The sequence below is a fragment of the Mus pahari genome, chromosome X (genome assembly GCF_900095145.1).
Source record: "Mus pahari chromosome X, PAHARI_EIJ_v1.1, whole genome shotgun sequence".
NCBI classification, from domain to species: Eukaryota; Metazoa; Chordata; class Mammalia; order Rodentia; family Muridae; genus Mus; species Mus pahari.
This window is the reverse complement of record NC_034613.1, coordinates 1,722,760-1,740,064: the sequence shown is the minus strand read 5'-3', so window position 1 is coordinate 1,740,064 and position 17,305 is coordinate 1,722,760. Positions and strand designations below refer to the sequence as shown.

Here is a 17,305-nt window from a genome sequence, read left to right as displayed (position 1 = left end):
TCCACCTCCTCCCTCCTTCCCTGACGCCGAATAATCAGGCCTAGCTGTCCTGGTTTCTGGAAATACTCATGTGTGGGCAGTGGCTCAGGGATGCAATAAGGGATGGATAGAAGCTGTTGGGCTGGTCCAGACTGCCAGTGCAAAGATACTAAGATTCAGCAATGTGTGTGGTCCATGCCTGCCTCCCTCTGGGGGAAGGAAGGGCAGGGCGTTTATTGAGCAGTAGATGAGGGGTAAGGATTTAGAGGGCATGGACACAGGCCATCTCATCTCCCAGGTCCTCTTCATCAAAGCGGGAGAGAATAGATTCTTCATCACTGTAAAGGGAGGTGGTTCTCTGTGCCAGCAGGTCACTGGCAGCACTGTCCATCTCATCCAGGGTCAGGTGACATGCATCTGCAATCTCCTGCTTGGCCAGGGCCACAAATCGTGGGTCTTGGGCAAACAGACCTAGGCCTTCGGAGATGAGCACCTGGGAGGGGGGCGTGGTCAAAGTAGGATTAGTGTTGATCCATGGCACAATGTGCACAGTGCAGGTCACTGAATAAATGACACGCATGCAGCTAGCAGGGGGACAAGGTCAAGTACAGTATGCCAAGAAGAGGAATTTCCACATGCTCAACCTAGAGTCTGGCCACTCTTGGTCCTCGGCTCTCAGCTCCCACCTCTGCCCCTACCACCGAAGCCCCTTTCCCCACACCCATCTGGACTCACAGCCTCCACCAAACTGTCAGCACTGCCCCTCTTGCGGTGGCTGGGATTCGAATGAGTTCCAGGCACTTGCAGACAGGTGAAGGTACGCAGTGGGCCACCAAGTTTGCCAAGGTATCCTTCACCCACTGTAGATTCCTCCACCAACAACAGGGGGGCATATAGCAGTCGACCCTTCTGAGGAGGGGCTGCCCAGGAACCCTGGGTCAGAATAAATAGACACCAGATGGGCAAGGATTGGTTGAGTATGAGAGTCTTCTATTCACTCTTGTCAGTTCTGTTCCTCTCCTCTAGTAGACACAACTGGACTCACATGGATAGGTGTAAATCAGAGGACAAAAAAAAAGCCTTCTTTATTTGTGGAGATCAAAGCCAGAGCCATAAACATGCCAAGCAAATGATCTGCTACTGAGCTACATCCCTAGCTCCATACTTGAGTTTATGTCAGAGTATAGAAAGTGTCTGTTTGCATGCATCACGTGTAATCTATCTATCTATCTATCTATCTATCTATCTATCTATCTATCTATCTATCTAAGATAGAGCCTTGCTCTATTATCAAGGCCTGTAATTTACTATGTTGCCCAGGTTGGCCTAAATTTTTCAGCGATTCTCCTGTCTTACAAGGGCTGGGATTACAGACACAAACCACCCCATGTAGATGTTTTGGTTCTTTTGAAACAGAGTTCTCATGTAGCTCAGGCTACCCTCAACTCCATAGGTAGCTGAGAATAACTTTGAAGTCTTGATCCTCCTATACCTACTTCCCAAGTGAGAGGATTGCAGGTATGCGCCGTCATAGAGGACTCTAAAACCTGGATTTAAATGTCAACTGTGGGAGCAGAGAGGGGAATGAGCAGCCATGGGCACTTTCTGCACAAGCATGGGAACTAGAGTTCAAATCCAAGCACCCATGACCCATGGAGCAATCCAGGCCTCCCACGCATGCCTGTAACCCTAACAGTAAGGAAAGCAGAGGCAGGTGGATCACTAATGCTTGCTGGCTTTCCGCCTAGCCAAGAAAATGTGAGCCATTACTTCAAAGTAATATGTGGAGAGACAGAGGGAGAGGAGGGCCCTGATACTCTCTTCTGGACTCTGCGCACTCCCATGGGGAAGTGTATCCATACACACACAACATGCACACAGACACACAAAGACACATATACACATACAAAAATTGATAAATGAACAAATAAATACTAAATATTGTAAAAGTGCCAGTTGTACTGTATACTAGCTATGTGACCATGGGTAGATAGACTCTGAGCTTCAGTGACCTCCCGTAAAGTGGGGACAGCAAAGCCATTTCACAAGTACAGTGGAGATTATGTGTGTTCCTTCAAATGCCCCATTCTTCTGAAGGCCCTGAAATGTAGTATGTTTGTAAAGTTCAGCCTAAGATGCTATTTCCCCAAAGGCCACAGCATCTCTTTTCCTCACCTGAGCCCTGCCTGGTCCCGAGGTCCGTCCACGATGGTAGGTGCCTGGGATGGGTAAATCTTCACAACTGCCTTGGCGTTGCAGACACTGGATGGTGAAGGAGGGCTTCCGACCTGATGGACAAAGGACAATGGCAATCCCTCTTCTGTTCTGTTCTGTTAGCCCTTAGAGTTCCATAGGGTCGATTTTTCTGCTTGCCTGCAGGTGTAGGGGGTAGCAAACGTCGGCGTGGCACATGGTGCCCGTTTACATGTTGCTGGGACCAGTGAGGTGGTAAAAGGACTGGGTTCGAGGGAGTCCCGGCCTGCTCATCTAGGTCAGGAGTCCTGTGGAGAAGGCGGAGCTGGCAGTGAGCTCAGGTCTGGGATTCAGAGTTGGGGTACCAACACTCCTGCCCTCCCCTGCATGGCCCATATGTGTACCAGTCAGGGACTTCCTGTTCCTCATTCTGACTGTCCTGCCCTTGAGTTCCCTTGAGCTGAATACTCCCTTCTTCTGGAATAGTGAACATGAAAACCCCAGAGCTTCTCCTGGAGAAATGATACAAAAAAAATTTTAAAAAAATGATGCATATTAGTTAGACTAGGTCCTGACCCCCCAATAGCTGATCCTAGGCTCCATGTTCCTCTCATCCCATGCTTGCCCCATCCCCTGTACAAACACTAGGATTTACATTTACTTGTAGACAGGGTCTAACTATGTAGTCCTGGATGACCTGGACTTTACTACATAGACCAGGCTGGCCTTGAACTCACAGATAACTGTTTGCTTCTGCATCTTGAGTGCTGGGATTGAAGGCATATGTCACCATCCGTGATTTGTGTTAATCTTTTGTACTGTATTTCTCATATTTTTTTGTTATTCTCTTTTTCATATTTCTCGTGTTACCCTCTATTCCTATTAGCCCTTGATTTGTCTTGGTCTTTTTTTTTTTTTAAAAAAAATAGGGTCTCAAACTCACTATATAACCAAGGACGGCCTTACATTCTGGATTCCCCTGCCTCTGTCTCTTGAGTACTGACATCACTGCTGTGGCCAACCCACCACATGTGACGCTCATTTGAGCCCTTGAAACACACCTTTCCTTCCCAAATTTCTTCTTGAAGGTCACTAGCTCTTCTCCTATGTCACCCAATATAGTGTCTAATTTTTCTCCATTCTCACGACCTTCTGCAGATGCTCGACCATACCTGTGGGGTTGGGATCCAGCCTGTATCACACTGGGCTGCCTGGAGTTGGGAACCAGTCCATCATCATCACTAGGCCCAGTTGAGAGAGAATCTGGAAGTTTCTCTTTAACAGGTAGAGACACCGAAATCCTAGAGTTCCATCGAGATTGGGCCTGGGAGTCTATGGAGTCCTGTGGAGAGTCATTTGGCTTTAGTGTTTCATCAATGTAATGGCTAAGTTACTTGATCAGTGTTTCCCTCACTGGTCCACAGGGAACATCACTCCCTATGGGCTGAATCTGGGTCTTGTTTTCCAACAGCCAGTGATAGGTATTGAATAGGTTTCCATTGTAGAGGAGGCTTCTCCCAGACACAGTATGGAATTCAATTAGGGGTTTGAGGGAATGTTTTTCCAGTCAAGGGCTTTGGAGGGGAGTAAAAAACTTGTCCTCACTTTGCATGTTTCTGGGTTGTTCTCAGCTTCCTCTTCCTCAACCTCCTGATCCACTGCCTCTTCCTCTTCCTCTTCTTCCTCAGTGTCGTAGGTGAGGGCCTGACGGATCTCAGGCCCCAAGTCCTGTAGGCTCCTTAGACCAGCCTGTGGGGATAGATGGAAAAAGAAGGAAATTGGTAGCCCCTGCTCTAAAGTGCCCTACCATCAGCTTGCTTCCCATGTGTGTGTGTGTGTGTGTGTGTGTGTGTGTGTGTGTGTGTGTGTGCCGGGGCTATTTCTTTCTTTGTGACATGGGTTTCAGGAGATCATGAGGGAGGTCAGCCTCTATACACATGGCCACCCAGGGCCCTGCCCTTCAGACCTGGAGGGCAGAGGATGTGCTCGTTGGGGCCTCTCTTCCTAGCAGCCCCTTTTCTTTCCTTCTCCGGAATTTTCGGAAATAATCTTGGATCAGGAATGTGGCATAGAATTTTCCCACAGTGACCTCCTCCTCTGGGGCAAGAAAGAGGGCAAAGTTACACAGGGGTCCTGTACACTGCTACTGCTTACCAGCAATAATCTGGGCAGAGAGTTAAGGAGCTGGGGAGGGGGGAATGGGCAGCTCACCATCGGGAGGAGGGATGATCTCATCCAACAATTTCTGCTTTATCCGCTTCCAGATCTTTTTGATGACCATCCGAAGCTCCTGGTTGGCTTGATCTAGGTTCCCTGCAAGGTAGGAGAGTATGGGGCAGGGGAAACAGAAGTGCAGAAGTTGCTCTTCATTGCTGCTGGGGGTGGGTGGGTGGGTGGGCAGGGCTTTGCTTTGAAGTTTCACCTGCAGCGTCACTTCATTCCTATCAGCTAAGGTATGGAAGCTGGCCTGGAGAAGCCAGTCAGCCATTTGAGGTTCAGACTTAGGAGAGGCAAGTCTGTCATTCTTTGCATTTGTTCCCTCAACCCTCCCCAGGGCTCATGTCACTCCAGCCCCTCCCTTTGCCCACACCTTCTGTCTTGATCTTCAGGGATGTCCGCACCAGGGCAAAGAGTGTAGCGTTGAATGTCACTGTTCCATCTGAGTTGAGGGGCACATTCATTGCCACGAGTCTCTAGAAACACCAGAGACATAAAAACCCACTCTGGGAAAATGTGAGGTATACATCTCTACCAAAAGCAAATCCCTTTCCTTTCCCATAGAGTATAGAGCCTTCTTGGAGATTTGCAGGTGAATGGGTGGGCAGGCAAACAGACCTTGCAGGCCACTCGGTGTGGGCATAGCTTTCCGAATCCCAATGGGGGCTGGATGCGTCTCAGCAGGGCAACCACATCCAAGTGCTTGATGCGGCCCCTGGGGCAGTCAGAGAGGTGTCACTGGATCAACAGTCTTCCCTAAGCCCCACCCCCAGCAAATCATTACCTCCCATACCAACACCTTAAGGCTTTGAGGGGAGAGCACATATGGGGTGGGCAGAGGATGGGGCAGTAGAAACCTCTTTATTGATGGGTGATGAAATGTGTGAATATGAAGTTCTGGAACTAGGGGCCTTGGAGGGCAGCACACTATCCCTAGGATTCTAGGTAAGACATTAGAGGGTATACTTGGCTCCGGGGTCATATTCAGACCAGATCCTCTTGAATTCATCAAGGTGGTGGGGTCCCAGGATAGACCAATCTCTGGTTAGGTAATCAAAGTTATCCATGATTACAGCCACAAAGAGATTTATAATCTGTGGGTCAATGAGCAGAGTTAAGTAAAGGGACAGAGCTGGGTTTGGGGGGTGGTGGATAGGGGCTGGGATGATCTTATATGGTCATTGGGGCACAAGCTCCTTGGTTGACCATATCGTTGGGGCAATGTTGTCAAGAGCTGGGCTGCTCAATCCATTTGGATATCTCTGAAGCACTCAGGGCCAGTTCCCATGGCAACCACAGTGGCTGTGGGAAAATGGTTCTTACCAGGAAGGCACAGAGCATGAAGAAGCTGATAAAGTAGACAATGGCAAAACTGCTACCACAGGTAAATTCCTCCCCTGGGCCAAAGTCAGACTCAGGGTCACATCGATTTCCCGGAAGGCTGGCTAGCATTATCTCTTGCCAGGCTTCACCAGTGGCACACCTGGGGAGGTTCACAGAGGGGTGGTATTCTGAAAGAAGGGCTATAAAGTCATGTCAAGTACAGGTGTGGGGGTCTAGGGAAGGGAGAAGATAGCCTACTTTTATCAGGGGCTCCATTTTGCATTTATTTACTGTGTGTGTGCGCGTGCGCGTGTGCGTGTGTACGTGAGAGAGAGATGGAGAGACAGAGACAGAGAGAGACAAAGACAACAGACAGACAGATAGATACACACACACACACACACACACACACACACACACACACACACACACACGGGGTGGGGGCAACCTGTGGAAGTCTTTTCTTTTATCATCATGTGCATTCTGGGAAGGGAGCTCAGGTTGCCAGGCTTGGCAGCGGATGCCTTTACTTGCTGAACTATCACATCAGCATCCATTTCAACACTGCAACTAGCATGACCATGATAATGACAGTCAGAGAATGTCTCTTACAGATTAGGGCTCTGTGGCCTAAAAAGGGGCCACATCTTACAGCCAGAAAAAGAATGGATTAGACTAGAATATTTTGAAAGACCCTCTCAGATCACAGCCAGAAAAGGCTTATGTGGAACTCGGGTTGCCCTGATATTTCTATAGCTTAGGCATCTTGGGGGCCCACAGTGGGTGCTTGAGTACCCTAGGTATTTTGAGGGCCAATGTAACAGGGAAGGAGGAGTTTATCACCTGAACAGAAGCAGCACAGCCTGAGGAAAGGTCTGGAAATTGTTGTTTCGATTTATCTGCGTGCCGTCCTGAAGAGCCACCTTGCCAAACATCTATAGACATACAGAGGCTGTGTGCTGGGAGTGAACCTATGTTCCCATCCACTTCATATTTCCTAATACCTAAGGGATCCTTATAATCTTGAAAGCAATTATTAATGAGCCCATTTTACATATACAGACTTACCCAGGGTCATCTAGTTTGTCTATCTTTCTGCCCCTCCATCCCCACACTGGGGCTATTCCTACCAAGTCTCTCAGACAGAAGGATTATTCTCTAGGGTCTCCACTTACCTGCATGCCGATGACTGCATAGATGAAGAATATCATTGCTATGAGAAGTGCCACATAGGGCAAGGCCTGGGAGAGTGGGAAGGGGATAGATAGTTCAGGTGCAGCCAGAGAACTATAAATCCCAGAATGCACTCCTCTTCCCTAACATGGGCCTGCTGGGAGATGTAGTCTATACTCAAAGTTTCCTGAATTACATGTGTCTCCCAAATGTGGACACACTATTAAATAGAATAGGGTAAAGTCAGCGAAGCTAGAGGCATGTTAGGAATTGAGAGTGCAGAGAAAGAGAAAGTTGAAAACAGTAGGTCGAAAATGCTATGGAAGACTGGGAACTGTAGTTCTGAGTGGGGACTTACCTGGAAAGACTTGATGAATGTCCAGAGCAGTGTGCGGATCCCCTCCCCCTTACTCAGAAGCTTGACCAGCCTCATGACTCGGAAGAGGCGAAAGAATGTGATAGATATGCGGGAGCTGTCCTCTGAACTCTGGAGTTAGGGATGTAGTGAGGGCGCTCAGTTTACACCAGCTCTAGTAACTTTTATTTCCCTCATGCCTTGGCCCTCCCAGTCCCCAAATCTCTCAGACCTCAGGCCCAAGAGTGGTCAGGGGACATTTCTAGGGACTCTTGGGCTGGGAGGAATGGTTGAAAAAAATTCCTGTTAGGGGTGAGAAGCTACCTCGCCAAGATGGCCTCCGTTCTGGTGGGACATATGGACAAACCAGCGGTGATAAAGGAGATGATGTAATCATATGGCCAGATGAATAAGAAGAAATGATGGTGCATACTCAGGGGATCATGGGAAAGGTTATATGGTAGCAGATCAAGATGGTTGTAGACAAAGTTTTAATGGGGTGGAAATGTAGGGGCCAGGTAAAGGAGATGGTGGAGCAGAGACATTGAAGGACACAATGGCGCAAAGCGTCATGGAAACGAGAAACAATGGGTGATCATCAGAGAGGACAGTGATGCAGAAATGCAATTGGCAGCATTGTCCGTCAAGGTTATTACCATGTAGTACCCATCGGATGAAATGATGAAGCCAATGATGCAATCAGTTGTGATAACAGAGCCGGGAAAGAGCCAGTATGGAAGATGGAGTTGGTGAACAATATGGAGCCAGCGAAGTAGTCAGAGAGGTGATGGAGCCAAAGCAGATGTCAATGGAGTTGATGGAGTCAATGGAATGGGGACAAGACAATGAAAAAGATAACAGAAATAATAAGGAAGGGATTTGGGGAGGTAGCAGAGCCACTAGGTAGGGTGCAAAATGAAATCGGGGAGCTGGTTAGCTGGTTAGAGTAGGGAATACGTTGGCAGAGCCCAGCGAGGACTCAGAAAAAAAAAAAAAGATGGATCTAGAATGAGGAGTGCTCAGTCTCCAGTACTGGGGAGGATGCGAATGGGAGCTGCCTACCCAAGGCTCTAGGGAGAGGATAGAGGGGTTAGCACAAAGCCCAGTTCTCACATTGACTTCTGTGACGGCAATGTCGACTACGCTGCCCACTACAATGAGAGCATCGAACGTATTCCAGGCATCCGTAAAGTAATGCTGTAGACAGGAGGAAAGCAGTGTGTGGTGTTCTTTTAGCCAGCAGACTCGTCCGTCCGTGTAGGGGACCAATAATGGATACATGGTATTGAGGAGGCAGGGCCTGGCTTGGACCACAGATGGCCTGTACTTGGGTCCCTCTCCATTTAGTCTTATGACTAATTGGTTGCTATCCTCCAGCCTCCCTCGCCCCCGCCAGGCTATGGAATGTGCTTCCTCCCCCAAGGAGTTTCCTCGTAGGGCGTGGGTCTAGGGCATACCTTGGGTTTAAAGGCGATGATTTTGAGCACCATCTCAATGGTGAAGAGGCCAGTGAAGACCATGTTGAGGATGTCCATGGCATAGTTAAAGGGAGCAGTCTGCTCATAGTGCTATGGGAAAAACCAGATGAGGACAGAGCCTAAGGCAGAGACACCCTACACACAAACACATAGTCCCTGGCCTGAGCTGAGGAGTCTGGGGACTGGAAACACCGTATCTGACAAAACTGGTTCTTGATTCTCAGAGCACCTTGTATTAAGGCAAGGATTGTTCTGGGAATGAAGCATCAACATAAGTCTCCTGCTGATTGACAGCTTCAGTGAAAAAAAAAACTGTATCATTAAAATATGCAAGAATTGCTGCTTGATGCAACTTGCTTTTTTTTTTTTTTCTGCTTGGGTGTGGTATTGATGTCTGGACTAGTTAGTTATTTTGTGACCACAATGCAACAATCAACTTATAGTGAAATGGTGTAGCAGGAAGACCAGCAGAGCAGGCTCACTGGCCAGCAATGGGAAGGCAACCTACATTAGTGTTCCTCAACATTTGAGGCAAATAAGCAAACTACACTGACTCTAGGATGCACGACATTTTTCATCTTAGAATCCGAGTCTGGAGTGCGTTTTACAATCTGTGACAACTTGCAACAGTCGTGGACCATTGCTTTCGCATTCCAGCATCTTTAAAAGCAGAATTCAGGCTTTGGCCTTAGATTTGAAGAAAAATTCCAAATGTGCTTAAGGCTCTGTCAGTTAGGCAGATGTGTGCGGGGGTGGGGGAGGAGTTCGAAAGGGGGTGTAGGCTTGTTACTTGCAGCCTAATGCATTCCTAATAGCTCTCAAAGAGATTGTGTGAAGAGAACAAATGTCTGGCAATGACCAAGATAGAGGGTTCAGCAGACCTGCATGGCTAGGGCAACCGTGTTGAGCAGGATGAGCAGAAACATGAGGTACTCAAAGGCAGCAGAGTTCACAGTGGCCCACACGCGGTACTGATGAGGATTCTTAGGGATGTATCGGCGGAGTGGCTGAGCTTTGAGGGCATATTCTACACACTGGCGCTGCAGAGTGGTATAGAGCATGGGTGAGCATGGGAGCTTCCCAAGACAAGGAGAGACAGTTTGGTGGCCATGGGTCAGGAGGGAGAGGTCACCTGGTTTTTGTCCAGTTCACAGTTTTGGTATTCCTGCTCTCCCTGGGCACGGAATGTGATGATAACAAAGCCCACAAAGATGTTCATCATGAAGAAGGCGATGATGATGATGTAGACAATGAAGAATACTGATATCTCCACATGGTAATTGTAGATAGGGCCCTCATCTTCTGCGTGTGCATCTATGGCCTTGTATAGTAGCCTGTGGGAGACAGTGGGAGTTAGAAGTGAGGGCATGTTCAGGTATTCCCAGCCCTCTCCAACTTCCCTCTAGGCTACTTATCTTATTCATCCCTCCAAATCTCCAACCCCCCCTAAATTTACAACCCAATCACTTTGGACTTCTATACATACACAAAGAGACCCACACAAGGCTTAAAGGGGCCTACATCTTTGGTTTGTTTGTTTGTTTTCCTTTTTAAAAAAATTTATTTATGTGCATTGGTGTTTTGCCTCCATGTATGTCTGCGTGTCTGACCCCCCCAGAACGGGAGTTAAAGACAGTTGTGAGCTGCCATGTGGGTGCTGGGAATTGAACCTGGGTCTTCTGGAAGAGCAGTCAGTACTCTTAACCACTGAGCCATCTCTTCAGCCCCCTATTTTCCTTTTTTTGAGACAGGGTCTCATCATGTAGCCTTGGCAGTCCCAGAACTCAACCACGTAGGCTAGGATCCAAACTTTTTGTCCCAGAAATCTCCAGAGACTCCTATGCGGTCCTAGAAAGAAACCTATCCAGACCTTCAATGACCTTTCAAAATTCTCTATGTTTCTGTAGACCTTTAATCCCCTTATGTAAGGCCCTGGAGCACCTCCCCAATGTGGTTCTCCAGAACTCCCCACAAGCTCCTAAAGATCTTGGACCCCAATCCTACAGTCTCCAATGTTCTGCTCAAATCCCCCAGTAAATATTTAGCTAGTATACCCAAAAGCTTTTGTTGCTCTTTGTTAAACTTCTGAACTGTATCTCCTAAGCGAACCCCTTTTGAATTCCCCCATCTTCTACTTAACCCCTTGTAATGCTCACCTAGCCTTTCCAAGAGTTTCACCTATTCCCTCAGAAACCTTTCCCCAGTTTCTAGACACTTTTCTCCAAAGTCCCAATAAATCCCTAGCAAGGTTCTGGGAAATCCCCATCCAGGCTTCTAACACATTCACCAGTCTCTAGAAAGCTATACCCAACTGGGTACAATGGCACAAACCTGAATCTCAGTACTCAAGAGGATGGGGAAGGAGGATCATAAGGTTGAGATCAAAGTGGGCTACATGGTAAGACCCTGACTCAAGAAAATAGGTCATAGAGATGTAGCTTAATGGAATATCATTGCCTAGCATATATAAAACCTGGGTTCAACTCCCAGGCATTGGAAAGTGGAAAAAGGAAAGAAAGAAAACCCTATCCAGTGTTGAGACCTTCATTACATCCCTAAGACACACTCCCATCCATTCCCAGGTGACCCCAGAAATTATCTAGACCCATTTGCCCAGTTTCCTGTCATTCCCAAGGCCCTGCCCCTCACGCAGGCCAGCCTTCAAAGGTAGAGACAGTGAACAGGGCCATCATGGCTGAAAGGACGTTGTCAAAGTTGAAATCGCTGTTGACCCAAAGCCGCTCCCGGACCAAAGGTCGTGACACATCTCCATCAGGGTAGATGAGGAAGGAGCCCCTGCGGATGTTGTAGACAGGTTAGATGGGGGAGGAAGAGGAATGAGGAATGGTGACAAAGGGTTTAGGGTCTTTATTATGGATGTAGCAGGGCATAGGGGTGTACCTAGACAGCTTGGCATCACATCCTGCCCTTTGATTTCCTGGCTGGGTTATTGTAAACATTCAATCTCTGTCTAATTGGTTTTTGCCTTCACTCTCTCTATTTTTTTTTTAAATGAGAACACTAACAGAACCCATTTCCCATTTGCCACAAAGATGGAGTAAGTCAATAAATGACAGTTACTCATGGTGGTCCACATGTTTATAACCCCATTACTTCTGAGGCACAGGCAGGAAGAGGTTAGCAAATTTGAGGGCAGCCTGGTCTATGTACGTTCCAGGTCAGCCAGGACTACATACTGAGACTGTTGTCTCACAATAGACAGAGAAACAAAAACCAAATCAAGTCAGGCATAGTGGCACATGCTTATAATCCCAACAAAACTCAGGTGGCAGAAGACAGGAAACTTGTGAGTTTAAAGCTATCTTGAGAGTTTTAAGGCTGGCTTGAGACATATTGAGACCAAGGCTCAAAAAACAAACAAGGGCCAGCAAAACGGTTCAATGGATAAAGTTCCTTGCTTCCAACCTGATGATGTTAACCCAACCCTCAGAACTCACACGGTGGAAGAAAAGAACCAATTCTCTCAAGTTCTTCTCTGATCTCCACACATGTGCAGTGGCATGAGTACTCCCCATATGAATAAATATGTGAATATGCAAGAAAGCAAGCAAGCAAGAAAGGAAAAACAGCCAACAAACCAACAACAAACAAAACCAATCTCTGTAACACAGTTGGTATATCACGGTCACCATTGTCATTGAACATTTTTGCCATCCAGGGGAAAGTAGTTCTCCAAGTGGCCAAAGCTTCCTTGCACTGACTCTATACCAGGCACTGTGCTAGCTCACCATGCAGGCACTTTGCTATGTATACATATTCCATGCGCTGCCTCTCTACTTCTCTTAACAGCCCTGTGAAAGGGACACTTTATCCCTAGTTATGTGATCTAACAAGGGCTAGACAAAGTGAAACACTGCCCCCAAGCTCCATGAAGTGGGGTTGAGTTAGGGATTCCTGGCTTCATGGTCTTTGCTTGAAACCACCTCCATCTACAAACATCTCTAGATGGAAGCTGGCATTCAGAGCAGGAAATTGCAAGAGGTTCTGGGGAGGAATGTAGGTAACACTGAAAAAAATGTGGGAAAGGGTTATGGGGAGACTTTGAGGGCTTGCCGAGATACAAGGGCCTCTCCAATTAATAGGGGAGTTCTTGGGTATAATCTTGGGGGGCATTTAGGGAAATTTGAAGGTCTTCGGGACTTTCAGGAAGCAAGACATTTAGAGTTCTCGGTAAGAGGCTGTAAGCTGCTTCAGGGACCTTAGAGAGGTCTAGATTTCTCTATGTGATTTGGGAGGGGTTCTGGATTCAGTAGAGGGTGAGGCTTCAAACACTCACTTGCATTCTTTCAGGGTGTGTTTGGCCTCATCAGTGCAACTGTAGAATTTTCCCTATAGGGAGGAAATGTGTCAAGCAGGTTCACCTTTCATACACCGCCCCCCCCCCCGACCCTTGCCTGGACCTCTCTTTGGACCTTTGGATCTTCCTCACCTTGAAGAGCTGAACACCAATGCAGGCGAACATGAACTGCAAGAGGGTGGTGACAATCATGATGTTTCCGATGGTCCGGATGGCCACGAACACACACTGTACCACATGCTACAAAACACCCACACACATGACTGATGGACATCACAGGCCATACGTAGCATGTAACGGGAACTTGGGTGATGAATGTAGCTTAAGGGATTGGATCAGGGGTATGTGGTTGCAAGTCAGAGATGTGTGGTCAGGAATAAATGGTCAAAAGGCACTATGGTGGAATAGCATCCACCATAGCTATTATGACCATAGAATGTATGGTATCAACAAGGAGTAAGGGTTTTCTAGAAAAGGATATGTAGTCATATGCCAAGAACATGAATTAGAAAAATGTGGCCATTGGTAGAGTCATTTGTAAGGCACATAGGTCAGACCACATGGCCAATAGGCAAGAATATGTGGTTACATGTTGGGTTCAGGCTGCATGCAGCCAGTCATGTCTTTATACAATAGTCAGTTGAATCAGTTATCCTGATCGAGGGTCTGGGTCCTGTGGTTTTGGGTGAACTGGGCTTACCTTGAGTCCCTTGGCTCTGTTGATGGCTCGGAGAGGCCGCAGGACTCGGAGGACTCTGAGAATTTTCACAACTGAGATGGCACTGGAGCTGGGGAGTAGAAGTTTTCAGGCCCTAATTAGGGCTTGGGCTTGGTTCTGGGAGGAGTGGGGTGGGCAGGGGGAGATGTCACTCACTGGATGCCGAAGGAGATGAGGGACACACTGACCACAAGCAGATCCAACAGATTGAACCAGCTACGGCAGAAAGAGCCTCGGTGCAGGAAGGCCCCAAATACTGTCATCTAGGGATCATAATATATTGGGTTAGACCTCCAATCTGAGGGAGGTCATATCCCATATAGCTGATGGGATGAGAAAGAGCGGAGGAAGAGACTAGAGAGACAGGTGGTGGGAGTGGGCTGAAAATGGACTGGGGCAACTGAGGGTATAGCTGACAGTTCAGTGATCACCTTTAGTAGAATCTCCACAGTGAAAATGGAGGTGAAGGCATAATCAAAGTATCCCAGAATCTGGGGACGTAAGAAAGAGGTGGAACACTGTCATAACTAATGGGGATCAGTAGGCATGCATGTCTCTCTCTTTTTCTCTATCTATCTATCTATCTATCTATCTATCTATCTATCTATCTATCTATCTGACACAAGGCATCACTTTACAGCCCAGGCTGGCCTCAGAGTTGCAGTGATCTTCCTGCTTCAGCCTCCCAAGGACTAGAAATCTAGGCAGGAACAACCATGCCAGCTTGCTTGTGCGCCTCTCACTGTAAGCCTTGCTTTCCCTCCTCCGCATCAGGAAAGACTTTTATACACGCCAAAAGTTTGGCCAGCCAAGATGAGGACTCCTCTGTGTCTGCCCAAATACATAAGTGTCCTTGGCCTGTTTGACCTCTGTGAATATGTTTCTCCTAACCCCACCCCCCAGTCAAATCCTGATCCCCTGTCCCACACTTCTCAGAGTATGGAAATGGCTGTTGGCACTGTATCTGCCATTTTTGATCCTCTTTCCCAACCCAATGAGGTGTCTTCTGGTCTCTCTTTACTCTGGCTTTGTGCCCAGGAGAATGCTCTCTGTAAGCTCCTCCCAGTCCCCTGACATGGGCTCACATGGTTTCGGAAGGAGTGAGCTCGGATGGGGTCCTCAGCAGCCAGGGACACACTACTGAGGATGATGAACACTAGGATGAGACTGGTGAAGATATGGTGATGTATGAGCGTGTGGCAGGCCTTCCGAAGCCTGGGGAGTGGAGAAAAGGCAGTGAGTAGAAACCAGGATTAGTGGTTTCTGGGAGATCCAAGGGAATGCATCTGTGGCCCATTGCCTCCTGGGTAGTTCCAGGACTCCCCACCTGTCCAGCCTATTGCCCTGCCCTACTGGCATTCCTAGCACTCACGGGTTGGTTTGGCTGAGGCAGAAGAAGGCACTGCCTTCAGGGATGGGTACCACTTTCTCCTTGGGTACCACTTCCTGTAAGAGTTCCACATGTCCTGCACCATTTTCCTCTTCCTCCTCCTCCTCTTCTTCCTCCTCTTCCTCCATGCCTGGTGCTGGGGATAGAGCAATGAGAAACCTCAATGGAAAGCTCCTGGCACTGTGCTCGACACAGGATGAGTTGCTTTCATTTCCTGCCCAGAATCTCAGCTCCTCAGTGGAAGGGATCTTCCATCTGTTTTGTTTAAAATGGTATGCCCAGCTCTTAGAACAGTGCCGGGACACAGTGAGAGCCTGGTGAATGTGCCTAGTGAGTGTTATATGCACACACACGATTTGATAACAAAGGCTCTGAGAAGGCCCATAGTAAAATAAAATGTCCATCTCTCTTGTTTAACCTTGATGTCCCAAATGTTGCTGGCTACAAACCAAGGCCATCCATTCATTTCAGAATAATTATGTTTTCAGTACAGATTGTCTTACCCAAGCTGTGCAAGCACTTTACCATTGAGTCATAGCCCCAGTCCTTATTTATTTATTTATTTATTTATTTATCTTTTGAGATAGTATTAAGTGTCTCTAATAAAGTGCAGGCTGACCTGGAACTCACTATTTGGCAGAAGGTGTCCTTAAATCTACTACCTCTCCTGAGTGTTAAGACTACAGGCAGGTGCCACTGTGTTACTGCCTTCAGGATGACCTTGGAAGAGTCTGCTGACCAGAGAGGATTTTGTTAGGGGTCAGGAGTTCTCTGCCTGCATTCTCTTCCCAATGCTCCCTGTCACTTCCATTTGACCTGCCTACTTGCCTGCTCCTTCACTTCTTGCGCCCTCTGCGTCCTCATTCTCTCCACCAGGCACCTGGAGACAGGAAGATAGGAAGTCATCGACTGTGGGAGAGACACCAGGCAATGGACACAAAGGAGGCGTAGAAGTGACAGGATAACATGGAAATAGATTGTCAGAGTATGGGGTTAAAGCTATGCCACACTGATAGGTATGGGGGACAAGAGGGAGACAACCCCTAGGCTTCTTTTATCTTTGGGATTTAGCTTTATTATTTTCAATTATGGGTATCCACGTGTGGGTATGCGTATGTGAATGCAGGTGACCCTGGAGGCCAGAGGCGTTGGATCTCCTGGACTTGGAGTTGCAGGTAGTTGTGATCCGCTTGACATGGGTCTGGGAATCAGTTCAGGTCCTTTAGGAGATCAGCAAGTACTCAGCTCTTAACTCCTCCACCCTTTAAAAAAGACGGAGTCTCCTTCTCTAGCCCAGGCTGCCTGGAACTCACTATGTACAGCAGGCTAATTTGAAACTCAGAGACTCCCCTGCTTCTGTTTTCCAAGTGCTGGGATCAAAGGTATGCATCAGCACACCCAGGCTTCTAACTCACCAATACTTTGTTCTCCTGTGGAGGGTTTCCTTCACTGCTCTTCTCTCTGTTCAAGGAAATAAGGGCTCATTGCTGCAGGTGGTAACGGATGGAGAAGGCTGGGCTGGGCACTGCTGTCAGGGCAGACCTTTCTTGGGGCTTCCTGCTTCTGTTCTGCCTATAGTCTATCCTCACAGCACCCAGAAGGAGTCACTGGAGCCCTAACACTTCCACGCCTATCACCAAGAACAAAAGCCAAAATCTCATCTTCACCGAGAATTCCCCCATTCTGGTTCTTTTATTCCTCCTAACGTGTAACCCCATTTCTTACCATTTTCCTCCTGGTTGCGTCCCTGCCTCACTGGTGGTTTGTGGTTACTTGTTATGGTGCTGGGGATGGAAACCAGAACTTCAAACAAGTACATTTTCTTCCTCTAAGCTAGGTCGCAGGCCCGGATGTTTTGTTGTAGATAGGTTAACACCATCACCACTTCAAAGGAGCGATCTTCTTGACCCTCATCTCCTATCCAGTCTCAATATGGAGCCCATGTTGGCCTTGAAGTACCTATCCTTCTGCCTTGGCCTTCCAAGTGTTGGGAATAGAGGGGTGTATCTCCAGGCTTGCTTTCATTTTTCACTATTGCTTTGTTCTGTTTTCTGCTCCTTCACTACTTTTTTTTTTTTTTTTTTTTTTTTTTTTGGTTTTTCGAGACAGGGTTTCTCTGTGTAGTCTTGACTGGCTGTCCTGGAACTCACTCTGTAGACCA

The 17,305-nt window shown here is 47.7% G+C and overlaps 1 protein-coding gene across 3 annotated transcripts in view; it reads right to left on the bottom strand.

The window, feature by feature from the left end:
* Window positions 1–241: 241 nt before the first annotated feature.
* Cacna1f (calcium voltage-gated channel subunit alpha1 F) overlaps window positions 242–17,305 on the bottom strand; it is a 28,744-nt gene continuing 11,680 nt past the window's right edge. For 2 of the 3 annotated variants that reach the window (XM_021188026.2, XM_021188027.2), the window contains exons 18-48: window positions 16,560–16,605; window positions 15,973–16,024; window positions 15,127–15,274; window positions 14,840–14,969; window positions 14,186–14,245; window positions 13,911–14,017; window positions 13,737–13,824; window positions 13,169–13,276; window positions 13,016–13,068; window positions 11,368–11,514; window positions 9,851–10,052; window positions 9,600–9,758; window positions 8,698–8,808; window positions 8,354–8,437; window positions 7,565–7,585; window positions 7,244–7,372; window positions 6,888–6,953; window positions 6,556–6,647; window positions 5,713–5,872; window positions 5,356–5,483; window positions 5,008–5,104; window positions 4,763–4,865; window positions 4,384–4,485; window positions 4,139–4,269; window positions 3,778–3,921; window positions 3,345–3,514; window positions 2,577–2,684; window positions 2,353–2,480; window positions 2,155–2,267; window positions 715–912; window positions 242–472 (exon numbers count right to left, since the gene is read on the bottom strand). In XM_021188026.2, coding sequence (XP_021043685.1) covers window positions 242–472; window positions 715–912; window positions 2,155–2,267; window positions 2,353–2,480; window positions 2,577–2,684; window positions 3,345–3,514; window positions 3,778–3,921; window positions 4,139–4,269; window positions 4,384–4,485; window positions 4,763–4,865; window positions 5,008–5,104; window positions 5,356–5,483; window positions 5,713–5,872; window positions 6,556–6,647; window positions 6,888–6,953; window positions 7,244–7,372; window positions 7,565–7,585; window positions 8,354–8,437; window positions 8,698–8,808; window positions 9,600–9,758; window positions 9,851–10,052; window positions 11,368–11,514; window positions 13,016–13,068; window positions 13,169–13,276; window positions 13,737–13,824; window positions 13,911–14,017; window positions 14,186–14,245; window positions 14,840–14,969; window positions 15,127–15,274; window positions 15,973–16,024; window positions 16,560–16,605 — 3,616 coding nt within the window. Of the gene's footprint in view, window positions 473–714; window positions 913–2,154; window positions 2,268–2,352; window positions 2,481–2,576; window positions 2,685–3,344; window positions 3,515–3,777; window positions 3,922–4,138; window positions 4,270–4,383; window positions 4,486–4,762; window positions 4,866–5,007; window positions 5,105–5,355; window positions 5,484–5,712; window positions 5,873–6,555; window positions 6,648–6,887; window positions 6,954–7,243; window positions 7,373–7,564; window positions 7,586–8,353; window positions 8,438–8,697; window positions 8,809–9,599; window positions 9,759–9,850; window positions 10,053–11,367; window positions 11,515–13,015; window positions 13,069–13,168; window positions 13,277–13,736; window positions 13,825–13,910; window positions 14,018–14,185; window positions 14,246–14,839; window positions 14,970–15,126; window positions 15,281–15,972; window positions 16,025–16,559; window positions 16,606–17,305 lie in introns of all 3 variants that reach the window. The other variant, XM_021188025.2, reaches the window with a different exon arrangement.